At 42.8% G+C, this 21,291-nt stretch overlaps 1 protein-coding gene across 3 annotated transcripts; it reads left to right on the plus strand.

Annotated features, from left to right (window-relative positions):
* The first annotated feature begins 231 nt into the window (after window positions 1-231).
* Window positions 232-20,853, plus strand: VCAM1 (vascular cell adhesion molecule 1). Of its 3 annotated transcripts, none has more exons than XM_056523374.1 (11): window positions 232-496; window positions 1,655-1,978; window positions 3,580-3,888; window positions 5,940-6,209; window positions 8,003-8,263; window positions 8,588-8,842; window positions 11,190-11,456; window positions 12,416-12,682; window positions 14,444-14,710; window positions 14,862-15,128; window positions 19,930-20,853. In XM_056523374.1, exons 1-11 carry the CDS (start codon window positions 430-432, stop codon window positions 20,091-20,093), a joined length of 2,718 nt encoding a protein of 905 aa, XP_056379349.1. In that variant the 5' UTR covers window positions 232-429; the 3' UTR covers window positions 20,094-20,853. The 3 variants fall into 3 exon arrangements, with proteins under 3 accessions (XP_056379349.1, XP_056379350.1, XP_056379351.1); XM_056523375.1 differs by having other exon boundaries at window positions 1,697-1,978; window positions 19,930-20,851; XM_056523376.1 differs by lacking the exon at window positions 14,862-15,128.
* Window positions 20,854-21,291: the final 438 nt, after the last annotated feature.

Here is a 21,291-nt window from a genome sequence, read left to right on the forward strand (position 1 = left end):
TCTATTGTCGTCGCTCTGACTGCTGAAGGCGAAAGAATAATAATAATAATTTGGGAATTCCGATGTTCACCAGAGGTCACTTCAGCTCCTTCCAGATGCTTTCGCCTACGTAATTTCTTTATCTGGCACTAGGGGGCGATGACTTTCTTTTAGAATATTTCAGACGCTGTCTTGTAGTTTCCCCAGCAGGATTCCCCTCCTCCAGTCACCTTATATAAAGGTTGGCAGGGATGGTATGTACAGAGCTCATACCAGGCTCGCACAAAGAAAAGACCAGAGCTGGAAACGCTGCAGCAGCGGCGGAATTTATTAACCCTACAGAAATCCTGGAATTTACAGATTTTCCTATTGGATTTGGCGAATTGGACTAGATATTGAATATATATATATATATACTTTTTTTTCTAAAGTGTCTTGGGGACCTTCAATATGGCCAAGAGCAGGACCCCCACCTCCATACTACTGATGCTCTGCTCCCAAATCTTCTTTATGCACAGTAAGGTTTAATTTTTGGGGGGGATTCAGTTTTGCATACAATTGTAAATAGTAAAATATATTCTATCTATGCTAGTGTTTCCAGACCAGGGTGCCTCCAGCTGTTGCAAAACTACAACTCACAGCATGCCCGGACAGCCGTTGGCAACAGCTGGAGGCACCCTGGTTGGGAGACACTGATCTATGCATTTGTTAATTTATTTATTCATTCATTCATTCATCCATTATCCAGCTATGCATCTATTTAGATATCTGTTCATTAAATATATATATATATATATATATATATATATATATATATATATATATCATATCATATCTACTATGTATCAAGCTATCTAGCTATCTCATATCTAGCTATCTCATATCTATCTCTATGTCTATCTATCTATCTCATATCTATCTATCTCATATCTATCTATCTCATATCTATCTATATATCTCATATCTATGTATCTATGTAACTATCTATCTCATATCTATCTCTATGTCTATCTATCTATCTATCTCATATCTATATATCTCATATCTATCTATATATCTATCTTGTATCTAAATATCTATCTCATATGTATCAACTTTGTGTCTATCTATCTATTTCATATCTATCTTCTATCCATCTATCTATCTATCTATCTATCTATCTCATATCTATCTATATATCTCATATCTATGTATCTATGTAACTATCTATCTATTTCATATTTATCTATCTATCTCATATCTATGTATCCATATATCTATTTCATATCTATCTATCTATCTATCTATCTATTTATCTATCTCATATCTATCTATCTATCTTATATCTATCTATGTCATATCTATCTCATATCTATCTATCTATCTCATATCTATCTCATATCTATCTATCTATCTATCTATCTATCTATCTATCTATCTATCTATCTATCCATCCTGAAACTTAATAATAGATCTATCAGTTAATAAATATGAATGCTTTCTATATATCTATCCCTAAATAACACAATGGTTATTAAAATGTTTAAATTAAAGCAAGAAATTATTTCCGCCTTCTGTTGACATTTCCTCCAAAATTGCGCTGTGTACGGGCAGTTACAGTGTTTCATACCAAATCTCAGTATTGTCCATTGGAAATGGATTATTTTCTTTCATTCCATTGTCTATTATCTTCCAGAATATGTAGAGGTCGGCGCTGACATTGTGCCCCTTTCCTCAGCTTCCGCCATGGACATCACCCTTCTGGCGCCGCAGACTCAGATCCAGTCACAGATCGGGGAAGAACTTCACATCACCTGCTTGGCCACGAAATGTGGTAACAATGATCCCATGTTCACCTGGTCCAGCCTCGAGGACAAAACATTGAGCGGCACCGTGGTCACCAGGGAGAAGACGTCAATCCTGACCATGAAGGTCGATGCGGAGACTGAGGGATCGTTCCGGTGTACCGTGTCTTGTGATAACCCGCCGGTAGAGAAGAGTTTAAGGCTCACCGTCTACTGTAAGTGCCTTATAAAAAAAAATTGTCTTAAGACGTTAAGGAGAAGTCTCCAGCTCTGTTTTCTCCATTTCTACCATCCCTACTTGAGAATAATGCAGAATGAGGTTCCTTCAAATGTTCTTCAGAATGTGTCTTGGCTTTATGGAGTAGAACAATAAGGAGGTACAGAGGCAGGGACATGGCCCTACAATGGGTCTTGTTGGGTTCATCGGACCCCGGCGGCACGTTTCCGACCTGAGAAGGTTTTTGACCCCTTTGCGACCCATGATGGACCTTGTCCGTCAGGGTGTATGGAGCGGGCTCCTGACTCGAGCCCGATCCATACCCGGTGGCCCCCAGCTGTCATAAGTAGTCGGGGGGAGGACAATGGGAAACCAAGAAGTACGGAGAGTCTTAGAACAAGGTAGAGGATTAGGAACAAACGAAGCCATGTATAGATCAAGATCTGTTTCCTCCTCTCGCGTCGTCAGTTTAATTGCAGCTTGATGCTGATCAGTTTCAAATAAACCGCCTGTAACGTAACAGCGTGACGTTGCGACAGATGCCTTATTGTGAAACTTCCCCTTTTTTTGTATAGGTTTCACTAACTGTTTTCTTCATAAAAGCAGATCTAAGAGAGGACGCACCTGCGTTATCTTTATACCTGTATTAACTTTATACCTGTATTATCGTTACCTAAGGCGAGATGAGCATCTTGCCTCGGGCGGCAGATTTCAGTGTCCATGAGAGGTGGCGTATACATGGAGACACAGACTGGAAACTGCGTCCACAGTCAGATCCTGGACTATGGTCTATTTGGCTTGGTGTTTTGCCGCCAGGGCGCCTCCAGCTGTTGCAAAACTACAACTCCCAGCATGCCCGGACAGCCGTTGGCTGTCCGAACATGCTGGAAGTTGTAGTTTTGCAACAGCTGGAGACACCCTATGTGTAGATTTTCAAACAAAATACTCCAGCAAAAGGTAGCTTTAGCAAAACTTCTATTTATTCATGTTTCTTTAAAAACGTCTACATTCATAGATACAATAACTGCAGCCTGACGCATTTCAGTGAACGCATGACTTTAATCATGGATATTGACTAGAAACCATAATTGCAGTCCGACGCATTTCAGTGAATGCATGACCTGATTCATGGATATTGTCTACAGTCTAGAAACAATAACTGTAGTCTGACGCATTTCAGTGAATTCATGACCTTAATCATGGATATTGTCTAGAAACCATAATTGCAGTCCGACGCATTTCAGTGAATGCATGACCATAATCATGGATATTGTCTACAGTCTAGAAACAATAACTGCAGGCTGACGCATTTCAGTGAATGCATGACCTTAATCATGGATATTGTCTAGAAACAATAACTGCAGTCTGACGCATTTCAGTGGATGCATTACCTTAATCATGGATATTGTCTAGAAACAATAACTGCAGTCTGACGCATTTCAGTGGATGCATTACCTTAATCATGGATATTGTCTAACGCCTGAAGGTCCACAGTTTGGAGACCACTGCAGTATAACATGCAACCTCATCTATGTTTTGTTATACTTTTCTTTATTGTCTACTTTAGCAATGAAACAATAGTATTTTTTTCTTGTACAGCATTCCCCAGTGATCCTATTCTACAGATCTCCTCTCTCGTGGTGGGACAGAGTTCACAGATCACCTGCCTGTTCCAGAACGTCTACCCTGCTGAGATGCTGATCGCTCAGATCCTGTTGGGCGAGGAGATCGTGGCTACGAACGACCGCGAAGATTACGAGTTTCCTTATTCTGGGATGGAGAACGTCAGCTTGAGCCATAATCTGACCCTAACAGAAGAGATGGACCAGAAAGAGATGAGATGTGAGGCCAGTCTGGAAACTTCAGATCCCGTAAGAAAACTTACAGCGCAGAAGCTCAATCTCATATGTGAGTAATGGAGGCATACTATGTTACCGTCAAGTAACCTGACTCTACTGAGTAAGGCTGTATACTACGGTTTTAGGTCCGGTCACAAAACTGAATACGGGTCAAAAATGAGCCGACCAGAGTCACCGATTGACTCCGGTCGGCTCATTTAAGTGAATGGACTTTAGCGCTGGTCCGGCTGGGGTACGGGAGCACACGGTTTGCCCCTCCCCCAACCAGATCCAGCACCCGTAGTGTAAAACCGAGATGTGAATGCAGCCTTAGGCTGGGTTCACACCACGTTTTTGCAATACAGTTCTTGTATCAGGTTTTTGATAAAAAAATGGATTCCTCAAAACCTGACAAAACTGATGTCCGGTTGCATCCGGTTTTTAAAGGGGTACTCCGGATGAAAACCTTTTTTCTTTTAAATCAACTGGTGGCAGAAAGTTGAACATATTTCTAAATTACTCCTATTAAAAAATCTTAATCCTTCCAGTACTTATTAGCTGCTGAATGCTACAGAGGAAATTCCTTTCTTTTTGGAACACTGATGACATCACGAGCACAGTGCTCTCTGCTGACATCTCTGTCCATTTTAGCAACCATGCATAGCAGATATATGCTAAGGGCAGCATGGTGGCTCAGTGGTTAGCAGTGCTGCCTTGTAGTGCTGGGGACTTTGGTTCAAATCCCACTAAGGACAACAATAAATAAAGCGTTATTATTATTATAATAATGTCAGCAGAGAGAACTGTGATCATGATGTCATCAGAGAGCATTCCAAAAAGAAAAGAATTTCCTCTGCAGTATTCAGCAGCTAATAAGTACAGGAAGGATTAAGATTTTTAAATAGGAGTAATTTACAAATATGTTTAACATTCTGCCACCAGTTGATTTAAAAGAAAAAAGGTTTTCACCGGAGTACCCTTTTAAGAAAGAAAACGTATACGTTTTTAACTTTCATTCCATTATGAATAAAGTTTCACTTGTTTGATTGAAATTCCAAGAAAAAAACTGTGCAAAGTAAAAAACCGTATGGTGAAAACCAGATGGAACTGTACGCACATACTGTTCTGTACGGTTCCCATTGACTCCCATGTTTAAAAAAAGTATACGTTTCAATACGGTTTTTCACCGGGACCAAAAACCGTGGTAGGCTGCGGTTTTGGGTAGGGTGAAAAAATGGAAAAAAACGTACAGGGTGCAAAACGGACACAACCGGATGCATCTTTTGGCATACGGTTTTCAATGGAGAGTCAATGCATACGGTTTTCAAATTGAAAACGTAAACGGGAACTGTACTGCAAAAACGTGGTGTGAACCCAGCCTAATGGAGGCATACTATGTTACCTTCAAGAAACTAGTAATGTGCAGCAGGGGCCATATTCGAATTTGCGATATTTTGCCGAATATTCGACCTATGTTCGCGAAATTCGTGCTTCCGCTATGTTAGTTCTCTTTTTTTTTCCCATGCGAAAATTCGGAATGAAATTCGCATAGTGCCCAAGCGCAATTATATCTCACCTAAAAGAAGGGAGGGATCAGTGTCTAGTCTGGAAGAGACGATATTCGCATAAATATTCGCATAAATATTTGCATAAATTAGCATAAAAAAACAGAATATTCGTCATTACAAATATATCACCATATTCTAAATATTTGCAAAATCGCGAAGTGACGATATTTGCGGTAAAAATTAGCATTTCGAATATTCGCGCTCAACACTACTAGTGATGAGCGGCAGGAGCCATATTCGAATTTGCGATATTTTGCGAATATATGGACGAATATTCTTCCTATGTTCGCTAAATTCGCATATTCACTATGTTTGTTCTCTTTTTTTTTTTTCCATGTGAAAATTCGTAATGAAATTCGCATGGTGCGCATGCGCAATTATATCTCACCTAAAAGAAGGGAGGGATCAGTGTTGATATTTGCATAAATATTTGCATAAATTCGCATAAAAAAATCGAATATTCATCATTACAAATATATCGCTGTATTCTAAACATTCGCAAAATCGACTCTATGGTCTATCCCAAAGGCTGACTCTGTTCTTTATTTTCCAGATCCTCCAGAAGAACCTCACATCGTCGTTCAGCCATCCGAAACCGTGAAAGCCGGTGAGGAAATCCATCTACTGTGTTCATCTAACAGTAAATCCCAAACTGAGGTCCGGTGGGTGAAGCGGAGAGGGGAGGAAGAGGATGAAATACGGACTGAAGACCCCGGGACTCTGATACTTGCAAATGCAGAACCAAACGATGGCGGGGTCTACATCTGTCATTCCGAAAACAGTGCGGGGAAAGCGTCTTCACAGGTGGAGATCAACGTGTATGGTAGGTTACTCCTCTGAAGGTTTCAGTCGTACGGAGACTACGTTATGTATGCGTAACATCAGGATTCACGTATGCGGGGGAAATTTTGTCCTATACTGATCCCTATGGGGGAGATTTATCAAAACCTGTACAAAGGAAAAGTTGCCCAGTTGACCATAGCAACCAATCAGATCGCTACTTTCATTTTGCAGAGGCCTTGTTAAAAATGAAAGCAGCGATCTGATTGGTTGCTATGGGCAACTGGGCAACTTTTCCTCTGGACAGGTTTGGATGAATCTCCCCCTATTACTTCTTTATTTCTCCTTATACCAGCCTGTATGAGGGCTCATTTTTTGCGCCCCGATCTGTAGTTTTTAATAGTACCATTTTTGTTTTTATGGGACTTTGTGATCGCTTTTAGTTACTAACTACAACTCCCAACATGCCCTGATGCAGCTTGTGGCTCAGCAGCTGCCCCAAACAAAAACTACAACTCCCAGCATGTTGGACTATATACAGTGACCCCCCCCCCGACCTACGATCATTTCAACATACGATGCTTTTGTATGTTGGTGCCATCGCATAAACGGCTATCCGGCAGCGCAGACTGCTTCAGCTGCCACCGGATAGCCGTTTACGGTGCCCCGTGTGCTCCGCTGACGATCACTTACCTGTCCTCGGGGCTCCGGCGCGTCCTCTTCGGGATCCCCTGCATCGTCGGTGCTCTTCATCGTCGTCATCACGTCACTGCGCGCGCCATCCCGTCATCCAATAGGAGCGGCGTGCGTAACGATGTGATGGAGGCGACGGAGAGCGAGGATGCCGGGTAAGCAGAGACCTTGCCGGAGCGTCGGGGACACCCCGGGGACGCGGCGACAGCGATGGACGGCGACATCCAGGGCAGCGGTGACGAGTGGTGACGGTCCGGAGCGGCGGGGACACATGAGTATAACCTCCAATACCAGTGGTCTTCAACCTGCGGACCTCCACATGTTGCAAAACTACAACTCCCAGCAAGCCTGGACAGCCGTTGGCTGTCCGGGCATGCTGGGAGTTGTAGTTTTGCAACAGCTGGAGGTGCTCTGGTTGGGAAACACTGGTATAGTACTGTATATGGTGCAAGATTTTGGGAGTTGGAGGATTGGTTGGATAAATACCGGCCATATAATGTAAAAATACCGGCAGGGAGGCCAAAATACTGGCTGTGCCGGTAAAGTACCGGTCAGGTGACAACCCTACTTCCGGTCCAGTTCACTGTGGAGTGTAAGGTGCAAAGCAAATTATTGACAGTGGATAGATTGCTGGGTGTGGGCACTTTACCAATCACCAGTTGATGGCCTTTCTAAAGATAGGTCATCAATAGAGATGAGCGAACTTACAGTAAATTCGATTCGTCACAAACTTCTCGGCTCGGCAGTTGATGACTTATCTTGCATAAATGAGTTCAGCTTTCAGGTGCTCCCATGGGCTGGAAAAGGTGGATACAGTCCTAAGAGACTCTTTCCTAGGAATGTATCCACCTTTTTCCAGCCCACGAGAGCAACTGAAGGCTGAACTAATTTATGCAGGATAAGTCATCAACTGCCGAGCCGAGAAGTTTGTGACGAATCGAATTTACTGTAAGTTCGCTCATCTCTAGTCATCAATCATATAGTCCAGGAAAACCCATTTAAGTCCTACTCTTGTTCGACCAACAGCTCTATCTCCTGACCAACCCGGGAGACTAGACGGTGCTGGTCCAACTTACACGTTGTACATGAAGTCCGACCATATTCACCTGTCATAGAATAAAAGGACTCTCCATCTTTTTTTAGGTGTACTAGAAAACCCCACACTGACAATCCAACCGGGGACAAGAGTGGAGGCCGGACAAGCTGTAATGATAGAATGCACTGCAGGGGGCGATACTAATGTTACCCTGCAGATGATGTCAGAAGATGGAGACGTTCTCTATGTATATTCAGAAGGGAAAACCACCATAGACGAAGCTGATCCAAAAGATGCTGCCGAATATAAATGTACAGCTAAAAATCTGTACGGAGTCACCGAAACCTCACAATATCTTACAGTGGAATGTAAGTGTTCTATCTGCAATATCCAGTTATTAGATAGATAGATAGATAGATAGATAGATATGAGATAGATATGAGAGATAGATAGATAGATATGAGATAGATAGATAGATAGATAGATAGATATGAGATACATATGAGATAGATATGAGATACATATGAGATACATATGATAGATAGATAGATAGATATGAGATAGATAGATATGAGATAGATATGAGATAGATAGATATGAGATAGATATGAGATAGATATGAGATAGATAGATAATTTTAATACTTTCTCTTAATCCTTCTCTTTTGTGAAACAATGTATTTTTCCCTACAGATTCCCCCAGGCAAACTGTTCTTTCTTCTTCTCCTTCTGAAGTGAATGAAGGCGACACAGTGAATCTGACTTGCACTTCTATGGGCGTTCCTGCTCCCAGCATCTCGATCTATAAACTTTTAACATCAGGGGAGAATGTTCTTCTTTCGGAGGGTCCAGAAGTTACGTTATCTAATGTGACCAGTGGAATTTACCAGTGCCGAGCTGAGAACAGACTGGGGACTGACAAAGACAAGATGGAACTGATGGTGCGAGGTGAGGAGCGGACATCAACAAGGTGTTTTATAAGGGAAGCTGTCACGTCTCAGGATTATATTATGGAGCTGGAGGAGCGGAGCAGATCAATATATAGTTTGTATTTTATTTATTTAGATCTCTGCTTATTCAGGAGCTTAGAAGGTTCTAATCAGTGATTTATCTTTAATTACTCCACCCACTGGACTCCTGAATTCAGAAAATTAAATAAAATACATATTCTACTAAATATTTGTACCCCAAACTATATATTAATATGCTCAAGATGAGTGGTCTCCACACTGTGGACCTTTAGATGTTGCTTGTTCAGGGATTAGGAGTCCAGTGGGCGGTCCTAATCAGTGATCAATCTTAAATTACTCCACCCACTGGACTCCTAAGTTTACAAACTTTAATAAAATACAGGTTCTACTAAATATTTTTACCAAAAACTATATATCACTCTGCTCAAGATGAGTGGTCTCCACATTGTGGACCTCCAGATGTTGCAAAACTAGATGTTGCTTATTCAGAGCTTAGGAGTCCAATGGGCAGTCCAAATCAGTGATCTCTCTTTAGTTACTCCGCCCACTGGACTCAGAAAATTCTATAAAATACAGGTTCTTCTAAATGTTTTTACTAAATGCTACTGTATATATCAATCTGCTCAAGATAAGTGGTTTCCAAACTTTGGTCCTCCAGATGCTGCAAAACTAGATATTGCTTATTCAGGGGTTAGGAGTCCAGTGGGCGGTCCTAATCAGTGATAAATCTTAAATGACTCCGCCCACTGGACTCTTAAGTTTACAAACTTTAATAAAATACAGGTTCTATATTTTTACCAAAAACTATGTATCACTCTGCTCAACACTGTGAACCTCCAGATGTGGCAAAACTAGATGTTGCTTATTCAGGGTTTAGGAGTCCAGTGGGTGGTCCTAATCAATGATCTATCTTGAGTTACTCCGCCCACTGGACTCCTACATTCAGAAAATTCTATAAAATACAGGTTCTTCTAAATATTTTTTTTTTTTTTATACTAAAAACTATATATCAATCTGCTCAAGATGAGTGGTCTCCAAACTGTGGACCTCCAGATGCTGCAAAACTAGATGTTGCTTATTCAGGGATTAGAAGTCCAGTGGGTGGTCCTAATCAGGGATTTATCTTGAGTTACTCCGCCCACTAGACTCCTACATTCAGAAAATTCTATAAAATACAGGTTCTTCTAAATATTTTTACTAAAAGCTACTGTATATATCAATCTGCTCAAGATGAGTGGTCTCCAAACTGCAGACCTCCATTCGGGGTTTAGGAGTCCAGTGGGTGGTCCTAATCAGGGATTTATCTTGAGTAACTCCGCCCACTAGACTCCTACATTCAGAAAATTCTATAAAATACAGGTTCTTCTAAATATTTTTACTAAAAGCTACTGAATATATCAATCTGCTCAAGATGAGTGGTCTCCAAACTGCAGACCTCCATTCGGGGTTTAGGAGTCCAGTAGGTGGTCCTAATCAGTAATTTATCTTGAGTTACTCCGCCCACTGGACTCCTACGTTCGGAAAATTCTATAAAATACAGGTTCTTCTAAATATTTTTACTAAAAGCTACTGTATATATCAATCTGCTCAAGATGAGTGGTCTCCAAACTGCAGACCTCCATTCGGGGTTTAGGAGTCCAGTGGGTGGTCCTAATCAGGGATTTATCTTGAGTAACTCCGCCCACTAGACTCCTACATTCAGAAAATTCTATAAAATACAGGTTCTTCTAAATATTTTTACTAAAAGCTACTGAATATATCAATCTGCTCAAGATGAGTGGTCTCCAAACTGCAGACCTCCATTCGGGGTTTAGGAGTCCAGTGGGTGGTCCTAATCAGGGATTTATCTTGAGTAACTCCGCCCACTAGACTCCTACATTCAGAAAATTCTATAAAATACAGGTTCTTCTAAATATTTTTACTAAAAGCTACTGTATATATCAATCTGCTCAAGATGAGTGGTCTCCAAACTGCAGACCTCCATTCGGGGTTTAGGAGTCCAGTAGGTGGTCCTAATCAGTAATTTATCTTGAGTTACTCCGCCCACTGGACTCCTACGTTCGGAAAATTCTATAAAATACAGGTTCTTCTAAATATTTTTACTTCAAACTATACATCAATCTGCTCAAGATGAGTGGTCTCCAAACTGTGGACCTTCAGATGTTGCAAAATTACAACTCCCAGCATGCCCGGACAGCCAACGGCTGTCCGGGCATGCTGGGAGTTGTAGTTTTGCAACATCTGGAGGACCACAGTTTGGAAACGACTTATCTAAACAAACCTTTTATAGGCTTTTAACATCTAATTTCTTATTTTTTTAACAGTTCCTCCAAAAAACACGGTTATAACTATCACGCCAACCCATACGGTGAAAGAAGGCGAAAATGTACATATCCGATGCACATCTGAAGCTTTCCCTGCCCCCAAATTGGCGCTGAGGATGAAAACAGAACTTGGGATCACGGAGCTGGAAGCTGAGAACGGGCACTACGACATTATTTATGCTACGGTAGACCATAGCGGGACCTACATATGTGAATCGTCAAACGTGATCGGACGGCAAATATCGCAGGCCGCGCTAACGGTACAAGGTGAGATCTCTATAAGTATAGAACATCTCCTGTAGAGATGAGCGAACTTACAGTAAATTCGATTCGTCACGAACTTCTCGGCTCGGCAGTTGATGACTTATCCTGCGTAAATGAGTTCAGCTTTCCGGTGCTCCGGTGAGCTGGAAAAAGTAGATACAGTCCTAGGAGACTCTTTCCTAGGACTGTATCCATCTTTTCCAGCCCACCGGAGCACCTGAAGGCTGAACTAATTTACGCAGGATAAGTCATCAACTGCCGAGCCGAGAAGTTCGTGACGAATCGAAATTACTGTAAGTTCGCTCATCTCTAATCTCCTGTAAGATATCGTACAGTTATGATACAGTGTCATTTGCTTCTATTACCTCCGTGCGCCGCTTTGTCCCGTTTTCATACACAGGACCCGCACCTAGAAGTTATGTAGTGCGATTCGTTTTATTTTACTGTTGTCGCTGACCTAAAAACGAAATGTTCCGAACGCTGTACTCCACGTACCCCTTTAAAGGGTAAATTACTCCTATTAAAAAATCTTAATCCTTCCTGTACTTATTTGCTGCTGAATACTACAGTGGAAATTCTTTTCCGTTTGGAACACAGTGCTCTCTGCTGACATCATGAGCACAGTGCTCTCTGCTGACATCTCTGTCCATTTTAGGAACTGTCCAGAACAGCATATGTTTGCTATGGTGATTTCCTTTTACTTTGAACAGTTCCTAAAATGGACAGAGATGTCAGCAGAGAGCACTGTGCTCATGATATCAGCAGAGAGCTCTGTGTTCCAAACGGAAAATAATTTCCACTGTAGTATTCAGCAGCTAATAAGTAGAGGAAGGATTAAGATTTTTTAATAGTAATAATTTACAAATCTGTTTAACTTTCTGGCACCAGTTGATTTAAAAAAAAAAGGTTTTCACTGGAGTACCCCTTTAAGGAATTCCTCTTTATTCACCATTTCTTAACAGTCCCACCCCGAAATACTCACGTATCTATAACGCCATCGTCCGTGGTAAGAGAAGGTGACAGCGTACAGATTCGGTGTACTTCTGAAGCCTCTCCTGCTCCTAGACTGGTCCTGAAGATGATAATGGGACACGGTGTGGTCGATCTGGTGTCTGAAAGTGGAGACTACAACATTTCCAATGCTGGAGTAGAACATACGGGAACATATATCTGTGAATCCACCAATGCGGCTGGCAGTGAGATGGCGGAGGGCACTCTAAATGTAGAAGGTGAGAAGCGGTAATGTACTCAAATGTCCTGAATATACAGATGTGTCTTTCCTTACACGTCCTCTTGACTCGACTATCCTGAGATGAGTGGCGGTAGATGACTGCAATACTCTGTCGGGAGAGGTTTACGCTGTATGTGACCACCCAGTGGATATGAAGTGAACTGCAGCCTGTCATGATAATGTATTGAGTTTATGTTGTGAGAAATTACATAACAAAATAAGGTGGACACATTTATGTGCTTCGCTTTCTTGATGGGGCCTTTGTACTGTTAAAGGAGTACTCCGGGATATAAAAACATATCCACTATCCTAAGGATAGGGAATAAGTGTCAGATCATGGGGGGGGGGTCCAACTGTTGGGACCCCCCGCGATCTCCTGAACGCGGCCCCGACTCTCCTTCTAAATGGAGTATGTCGACCACGGCACAAAGCGATGGCCAACACGCGCTCTCCATGCAGCTCTATGGGAAAGCCAGAGATTCCCGAGTGCAGCATTCCGGCTCCCTGTACAAGAGATGGAGGGGGGGAGGGTCCCAGCTGTCGTACTCCACGCGATCTGACAGGGGATACGTTTTTATATCCCGGAGATCTTCTTTAAAGGGGTACTCTGGTGGAAAACTTTTTTTTTAAATCAACTGGTGCCAGAAAGTTAAACAGATTTGTAATTTACTTCTATTATAAAATCTTAATCCTTCCAGTACTTATTAGCTGCTGAATACTACAGAGGAAATTCTTTTCTTTTTGGAACACAGTGCTCTCTGCTGGCATCATGAGCACAGTGCTCTCTGCTGACATCTCTGTCCATTTTGGGAACTGTCCAGAGCAGCATATGTTTGCTATGGGGATTTTCTCCTACTCTGGACAGTTCCTAAAAGGGACAGAAATGTCAGCAGAGAGCAATGTGGTCATGATGTCAGCAGAGAGCACTGTGTTCCAAAAAGAAAATAACTTCCTCTGTAGTATTCAGCAGCTAATAAGTCCTGGAAGGATTAAGAATTTTTAGTAGAAGTAATTTACAAATCTGTTTAACTTTCTGGCAACAGTTGATAAAAAAAAAAGAAAGAAAAGTTTTCCACCGGAGTACCCTTTTAAAGGGGTTGTCCTACCCTATCCACAGCATAGGAGATAAGTGTATGGTTGCAGGGGGGCAGACTACTGGGACCCCATGCAATCTCAAGAAAGAGGTTACAGAGCCACCTATCACAAAACTGTGGTCACATGTGCACACTGCCCCTTCAACCACTGTCTTTGGGCATGTTTAATATAGCCGAGAATAATGCTTGCCTATCCAGCAGTAAACACACCAGACCAGGACTTGACAGGAGACTTAGTTCTTGGGCCGTCAACATTGTGAGAGACTTGACCACTAGATAATTGTTTAAGGTTGGAAATAATTGCCAGATCCTTCTTCCTTAGGGGCCATTAGTGAAAGAGTCCAACATGCTAATCAGTGCAATGGGGCATGTACCTGAGTGGCCTGATCGTGACCAATCTGTCCAGACAGATTCAGAAAGTTCAGATTCATGCCCCATTCAGAACTGAGGAGATGGAAACTGGGGTCTGTGGCCTTTTTAGCATATTGGGGGCCAACAGTAATGCCACCAACTAGGATTTATTGGGGGGTTGGCACGAAGGAAAAAGAAGCATAAATCAGTGGCGTGGCAGCGTGGGTCCTGAGAGTTTAAGACGTGACAGGTCTCTTTGTGAAATCAAATACATTTGGCCATAACAGAAAAAATGTTCTGTGTTTCGTTCTCAGTTGCTCCCAAAAATACCTACATAGAGATCATTCCGTCTCCATTCGTAATAGAAGGTGACTCTGTACAGATAAGGTGCAGCTCAGAAGGCTCCCCAGACCCTAAACTTGTCCTGAAGATGAGATCAGAAGACGAACCCATCACCCTGGAATCAAGTGACGGATCTTACAATATCACTCATGTAGGAATAGAGAACGCAGGAACCTACATCTGTGAATCTGCCAATGTGGTGGGACAAGAACTGGCCTTGGGAACACTGACCGTACAAGGTGAGTGCTCCTCATCTTCTTACCTATTCTAACCCATTGTTAGTGACAGAGGGTACAATGTGCAGAATAGCTGAATGTTATAAGGCAAAGCAAAATAGCTGTTGTACCTGTCCAGTCTTCATTCTAAATAACCTCATACATTCTCTTCCAGTTCCACCACGAAACACCACAGTGGTTGTGACTCCATCACAGAACATCAAAGAAGGTGATACAGTCACTATCACTTGTGAGACCCACAGCATCCCATCTCCAACCATCATTCTCCAGAAAGTGTGTGCCAAGAATAACACGCTGCTACAGAGCACCAATGGCACCTTTACACTGCACAATGTCACCACCAATGACACTGGAACATACACCCTCAAAATTATTAGCAGTGCTGGAAATGAAACAGAGGTCATCAATATCGTTGTGGCAGGTGAGATGCACTTAGGTTATCCTTAAAGCTTACATGGTATTCGGGTGGGCCAATAATATGACTTTTATCTTTACTTTTTCATTACATTTAAAGGGGTACTCCGCCCCTAGACATCTTATCCCCTAGCCAAAGGATAGGGGATAAGATGTCTGATCGCGTGGGACTTGCCGCTGGGGACCCCCGGGATCTCAGCTGCTTCACCCCAGACATCCGATGCACGGAGTGAACTTCGCTTAATGCCGGATGACTGGCCATACGGGGTGGAGGCTCGTGACATCACGACCACGCCCCTCTCATGGCATCATGGCCACGCCCCCTCAATGCAAGTCTATGGGAGGGGGCCTGACGTCTGTCATGCCCCCTTCCATAGACTTGCATTGAGGGCCCGTGGCCGTGACGTCACGAGCCTCTGGTGCTGCACCCGACGCTCTAAACGAATTGCAGGGATATCGCAGGGACCCCTGCGATCAGACATTATATCCTCTATCCCAGTGTTTCATAACCAGGGTGCCTCCAGCTGTTGCAAAACTACAACTCCCAGCATTTCCCAGCCGTTGGTTGTCTGGGCATGCTGGGAGTTGTAGTTTTGCAACAGCTTACATCATATTCGGGTAGTCCAATAATATGACTTTTCTCTTTACTTTTTCTTTACATTTAAAGGGTTACGCCGCCCCCAGACATCTTATCCCCTAGCCAAAGGATAGGGGATAAGATGTCTGATCGCGTTGGACCCGCCACTGGGGAACCCCGCGATCTCGCTTGCTGCACCCCAGACATCCGGTGCACGGAGCGAACTTCGCTCCATGCCGGATGACTGCCGATGCGGGGCAGAGGCTCGTGACATCACGGTCACGCCCTGCTTGTGGCATCACAGCCACACCCCCTCAAGGCAAGTCTATGGGAGGGGGCGTGACATCTGTCATGCCCCCTTCCATAGACTTGCATTGAGGGGGCGTGGCCGTGACGTCACGAGCTTCCGGTGCTGCACCCGACGCTCTAAACGAATAGCAGGGATATTGCAGGGACCCCCGCGATCAGACATCTTATCCTCTATCCCAGTGTTTCCCAACCAGGGTGCCTCCAGCTGTTGCAAAACTACAACTCCCAGCATGCCCGGACAGCCGTTGGCTGTCCGGGCATGCTGGTAGTTGTAGTTTTGCAACAGCTGGAGGCACCCTGGTTGGGAAACACTGCTCTATCCTTTGGATAGGGGATAAGATGTCTAGCGGCAGAGTACCCCTTTAACAACAAAACCCACACACAGGAAACCATAAACCGCCCTCTAGGAACACAAGGTTAGAGAAACTGCTCAGAGAACATCTGGGGGACTTCTCTGCACTTGACTTCAGACCAGCACCTGGTAAATTGCACTAAAGACTTTTAGAAAGTTTTACATATTTTCGAGTTATTCAAAGACACAGCTGCTAAAAAAGGTTTCGACTCCCACTGAACACTAAGGCTAGGATTTCACTTTTTTTTTTTTTTTTTGCTAAGTTTTTTTCACTGAAAAAAAAAAAACAGCACAATTTCTTGCGTCTGATGTTTTTTTATGCCGTTTTTGCATTTGAGTGGAAATTGTATTTTTGGCCCGTTTAACGTTTTTTTCAAAATTTGTTGTGTACCAAAAATAAATAAAAAAATAAATAAAAAAGGATGCTGTATGGATGGGAAAAAATAAGAAAAATTTGACGAAATTTAGATTTTTTTTTTATAACAAAATTTTTATTACTTTTTAATAAAGTGTGTGTGTGTGTGTTTCACTTTTTTTTTCTCCTCAATTTTTTTAATTTTTAGGTAGTACTACTATTCCCTGCATGGAACAGACTGTTCCATGATGGGAGTAGTAGTTCCTGTATTAATACAGATCGCCCCGGGTGTCACTTGTGACACCCGATGTCATCGTCCATAATATAGCAGAGATGCGGAGCGGATCTATACAGCCCTCACATCTCTGCTCTGTACTCCGGCCAGTGATATGAATAGAACATCACTCATTCATATTTTCCGCCCAGAGTGGGGCAAAATATTGTGTGACCGATCTGCAACATAAATTGACACATTCCTCACTTCAATTTGCATGCAGAGAATTTCCAAAGTGTGTGGATGAGATTTGTTAGATTTGATAAAATCTTATCCACTTTACTGCAGATTTTCCATTCACAAATCCAGATGGAAAACGTATGAATTTATGTTCCACATCCATCCATTTGGTTATTGAGATACCTACATGGCGCTCCGCAATGGTTGACATCTACTGACTCAATGACCCTTATTTACTAAAAGTGGAGTGTAGATTTCTTTGTGGGTTTTAATACCCTACAATTTCCCACTTTCCCTACAATTACTTTACACATGTTCTGATCTGTCGGGGTTTCCTCAGCTCAAATCCACCACATTTTATGTGGAAACCTTAGTAAATATGTTGGGTTTTTGTGAAAATGTCGGGAACATGCCCCCTTTTGGAGAACCCGCCCCCTTTTCCCAGTGGCCACGCCCCTTTTTCGGGGTTTTTTTTGTGTGTTTTTTTTTTAGCAAAATGGAGAGTTAGTCAGGTTTTTTACAATTCTGGCACAAATTCTGGCACAAATTCTGGCACAATGCGACAGAATCTGGCACACAACCCGACAAAACATGTTGGGTTTGCAATAGTAAATGAGGGCCAATGTACACAATGTCAACACAATGGGGGGAGATTTATCAAAAACTTTGCAAATGAAAATCTGCCAAGTTGCCCATGGCAACCAATCAGATCGCTTCTTTCATTTTCCAGAGGCTTTGTTGAAAATGAAAGAAGCAATTTGATTGGTTGCTATGGGCAACTGGGCAACTTTTCCTCTGGACGGGTTTTGATAAATCTCCCCCCAATGAACATATGGTGGCGACCACACACTTGGACATGAATCTTTTTCTTTTTTTTCCATATACATGTACAACACCACCTGTGATATCTGAAGCAGTCTGACAGCTGGTCTACATTGGGTCCTCTGCCACCTTAAAGGGGTACTCTACTGTCCCAGCATCCTGGAAAATTAAGTTTCGAATGCTGGGTGCGGGGGTTGTGACATCACGCCATGCCCCTCAATGCAAGTCTATGGGAGGGGGCGTGGCGGCCGCCACGCCCCCTCCCATAGACTTGCATTGAGGGGACGTGGGGAGCATGGCCATGATATCACGACCCCCACAGCCCTCACCCAGCATTGGAAACCAAATGTTCCAGATGCTGGGGCAGTGGAGTACCCCCTTTAAAGTACCCACGACTTGTCACATGATCAAAAATCTGATTGAAAGTGCAATCGGACGAAAACTGAGGCTTGTTTTAAACAATTGTTTACCACTAGAAATACGACTGTAAATGATTTTTAGGTAAAAAAAAAAATCGTATTAGGGGCAGGGTCAAACGTGCCGTATTTTGCTGCGTATTCGCTGCTGCGTATTTTCCTACCCATTGACTTAAAATATGCCGCTGCAAATACGGCCCGTGTGACCCTACGCTAAAGTGGTATTCCAGGATTTTTTTAAACTTTTGGGCTACGTGCCCCTGATGTGAAGTTATGTATGGTATAAATTAACGTGGATTACCTGTTTGAGGTGGATTGTGCTGATTTTCGTATTTTCATTAGGGATCACTGTCATCTCGAGCCTTTCCTGGCCGGCTGTGTGGCTCAAGTCAGGTGATCACAGGGGGCTTGGCTGCTTCTTGTCTTCCTTGAAAAGACAGTCCCGTGATAATATGTGCGGCCCATCTGTATGTACCGCCACGTCCTCTACTGTCACATGATCCAAGCAGAGTCTGCAGATAGCGAGGACGCTCTAAAGGCTGGCACGGCGGGATGTACAGAAGAGCCACACACTGTCATCAGGGGGCAACCCGGCCACCTTGTCAGGGAAGACGAGAAGCAGCCAAGACCCCCCCCTCCCCCGATCAGCTGACTTGTGCCACATTGTCTTGAGCCGCACAGCAAGCCAGACAGATAATACAAGTTACTGGACACCATACATAACTTGACATCAGGGGCACATAGCTTAAAAGTTCATAAATCATTGCATACCTCTCTAACTGGTCGGAAGTCAAAATCGTGATGTGAATCCAGCCTTAAAGGGGTACTCCGGTGGAAAATTATTATTATTATTTTTTTTTTAATAAACTGGTGCCAGAAAGTTAAACAGATTTGTAAATGACTTCTATTAAAAATTCTTAATCCTTCCAGTACTTCTTAGCGGCTGTATACTACAGAGGAGATTATTTTCTTTTTGGATTTCTTTTCTGTCTGACCACAGTGCTCTCTGCTGACACCTGTGTCCATTTTAGCAACTGTCCAGAGCAGCATATTTTTTCTATGGGGATTTTCTCCTGCTCGGGACAGTTCCTGACATGGACAGAGGTGTCAGCAGAGAACAAAAGAATTTCCTCCTGTAGTTTTCAGCTGCTGATAAGTACTGGAAGGATTAAGATTTTTTTAATAGAAGTAATTTACAAATCTGTTTAACTTTCTGGCACCAGTTGATTTAAAAAAATAAAAGTTTACCACCGGAGTACCTCTTTAACTTGCTTTCAATAGTTTATTATTATACAAAATGTAGTTGTAAGGTCAATATCTATTTTGGCTTAGTGTCTGGGCAGCTGCTCCTGCTCCCATAATGTATATATATATATATATATATATATATATATATAACTACTGCACTTGACCTTATAGAAGCAGCATCTGTTGTGTCCTATAAATGTCATCCATCACTCTCCCCCATCGTGCTGCCCGTCAGTATTTTTAACCATCCCCCCTCGTCTTTGTCTTCCTCACAGCACAAGAAAGCACAAGTCCAAGATTCAACCTAGTGCCCCTATATATCTTCGGATCCGTGGCCTTCATTTCGGCGGGTGCCATCGCCTCCATCGTCTATCATCTCAAGAAATCGAAGGTACAAGGATCGTACAGCCTAGTAAAAGCTTTGAGAAGCAAAGTGTGACCGGACATTGGTCGTCTTTGATGGACATCTCCATGTGCAGGTCTATGGACAATGGAACACTTGTGGTAGCGCGTTCCTTCTGGAAGTCCTCCTCATGGACCTATAGTGAGCTTGTGCTGTCCCAAGCTCCGTGGTCCTTTTGTGGTAGAACCTTGGAAGTGAAACCATCAAAACCCGATTCCGTAAATGGGAAAAGACGGAAGAAGAAACAAAGATCTCTATTTTGAGTAGCTGGAGCACTATGTGTGTGTGAAGGATCACTATTTGCACTTGGACTTTTTGCGTTTTGTGGTGGTGACCATGTAAATGTATAGAAGCTGCTCATATTTATGTCACGTTAGTGTCAGAGCGTCGTCTCTTCTGTCCTCTTTCCCTTGTGTTGGTCTTGTGTCGATGTGTTAGAGACGTGAAACGTGTCATGAATGTTAATGTGGCCTTTCTCCATAAGGCAGAGCTGAGCTCTAGGCGCCTTTTGTTGGCCATTGAAATGGAATGAGAAGGCGAGGATCAAAACCCACAGAGAGAGAGAGAGAGAGTGGGATTTATTTATTTTTTTTAAATAATGGACACAAAGAACACAATAGGGCATCTCATTGGTGTGGAGATTGTGTGTGATAGTCATAGGCCTGAAACTGCACATTGATACGTTGTCTCATACGTGAAGAACCTTTCCTTCCTTTTTGGATTTGGTCCAAATCACCTATTTCAACCCTCAATTCGTTTGTTCTCAGAGATGTCTGGTAGCGTCTCTTCCAGTCTGACCACAGTGACACCTCTGTCCATGTCAGGAACTGTCCAGAGCAGGAGAGGTTTGCTATGGGGATTTTCTCCTGCTCTGGACAGTTCCTGACACGGACAGAGGTGTCAGCAGAGAACACTGTGGTCAGGCTGGATGGAACTACACAACTTCTTGTGGAGCATACAGCAGCTGATAAGTACTGGAAGGGTTAAGATTTTTAAATAGAAGTCATTTACAGATCTCTATAACTTTTTGGCACCGGTTGATTTGAAAACATTTTTTTCCAACCGGAGTACCCCTTTAAAGGGGTATTCCAGGCCAAAACCTTTTTTTATATATATATCAACTGGCTCCGGAAAGTTAAACAGATTTGTAAATTACTTCTATTAAAAAATCTTAATCCTTCCAATAGTTATTAGCTTCTGAAGTTGAGTAGTTGATTTCTGTCTAACTGCTCTC

The sequence above is a fragment of the Hyla sarda genome, chromosome 6 (genome assembly GCF_029499605.1).
Source record: "Hyla sarda isolate aHylSar1 chromosome 6, aHylSar1.hap1, whole genome shotgun sequence".
Classification (NCBI taxonomy): domain Eukaryota; kingdom Metazoa; phylum Chordata; class Amphibia; order Anura; family Hylidae; genus Hyla; species Hyla sarda.

Bases quoted from the DNA above. Each gene is read 5' to 3' on its own strand.
- VCAM1 (XM_056523374.1), top strand. From the start codon at position 430: ATGGCCAAGAGCAGGACCCCCACCTCCATACTACTGATGCTCTGCTCC. The intron at 12,683-14,443 runs GTGAGAAGCGGT...TTTCGTTCTCAG, and splicing joins GGGCACTCTAAATGTAGAAG to TTGCTCCCAAAAATACCTAC. The intron at 14,711-14,861 runs GTGAGTGCTCCT...ATTCTCTTCCAG, and splicing joins GGGAACACTGACCGTACAAG to TTCCACCACGAAACACCACA.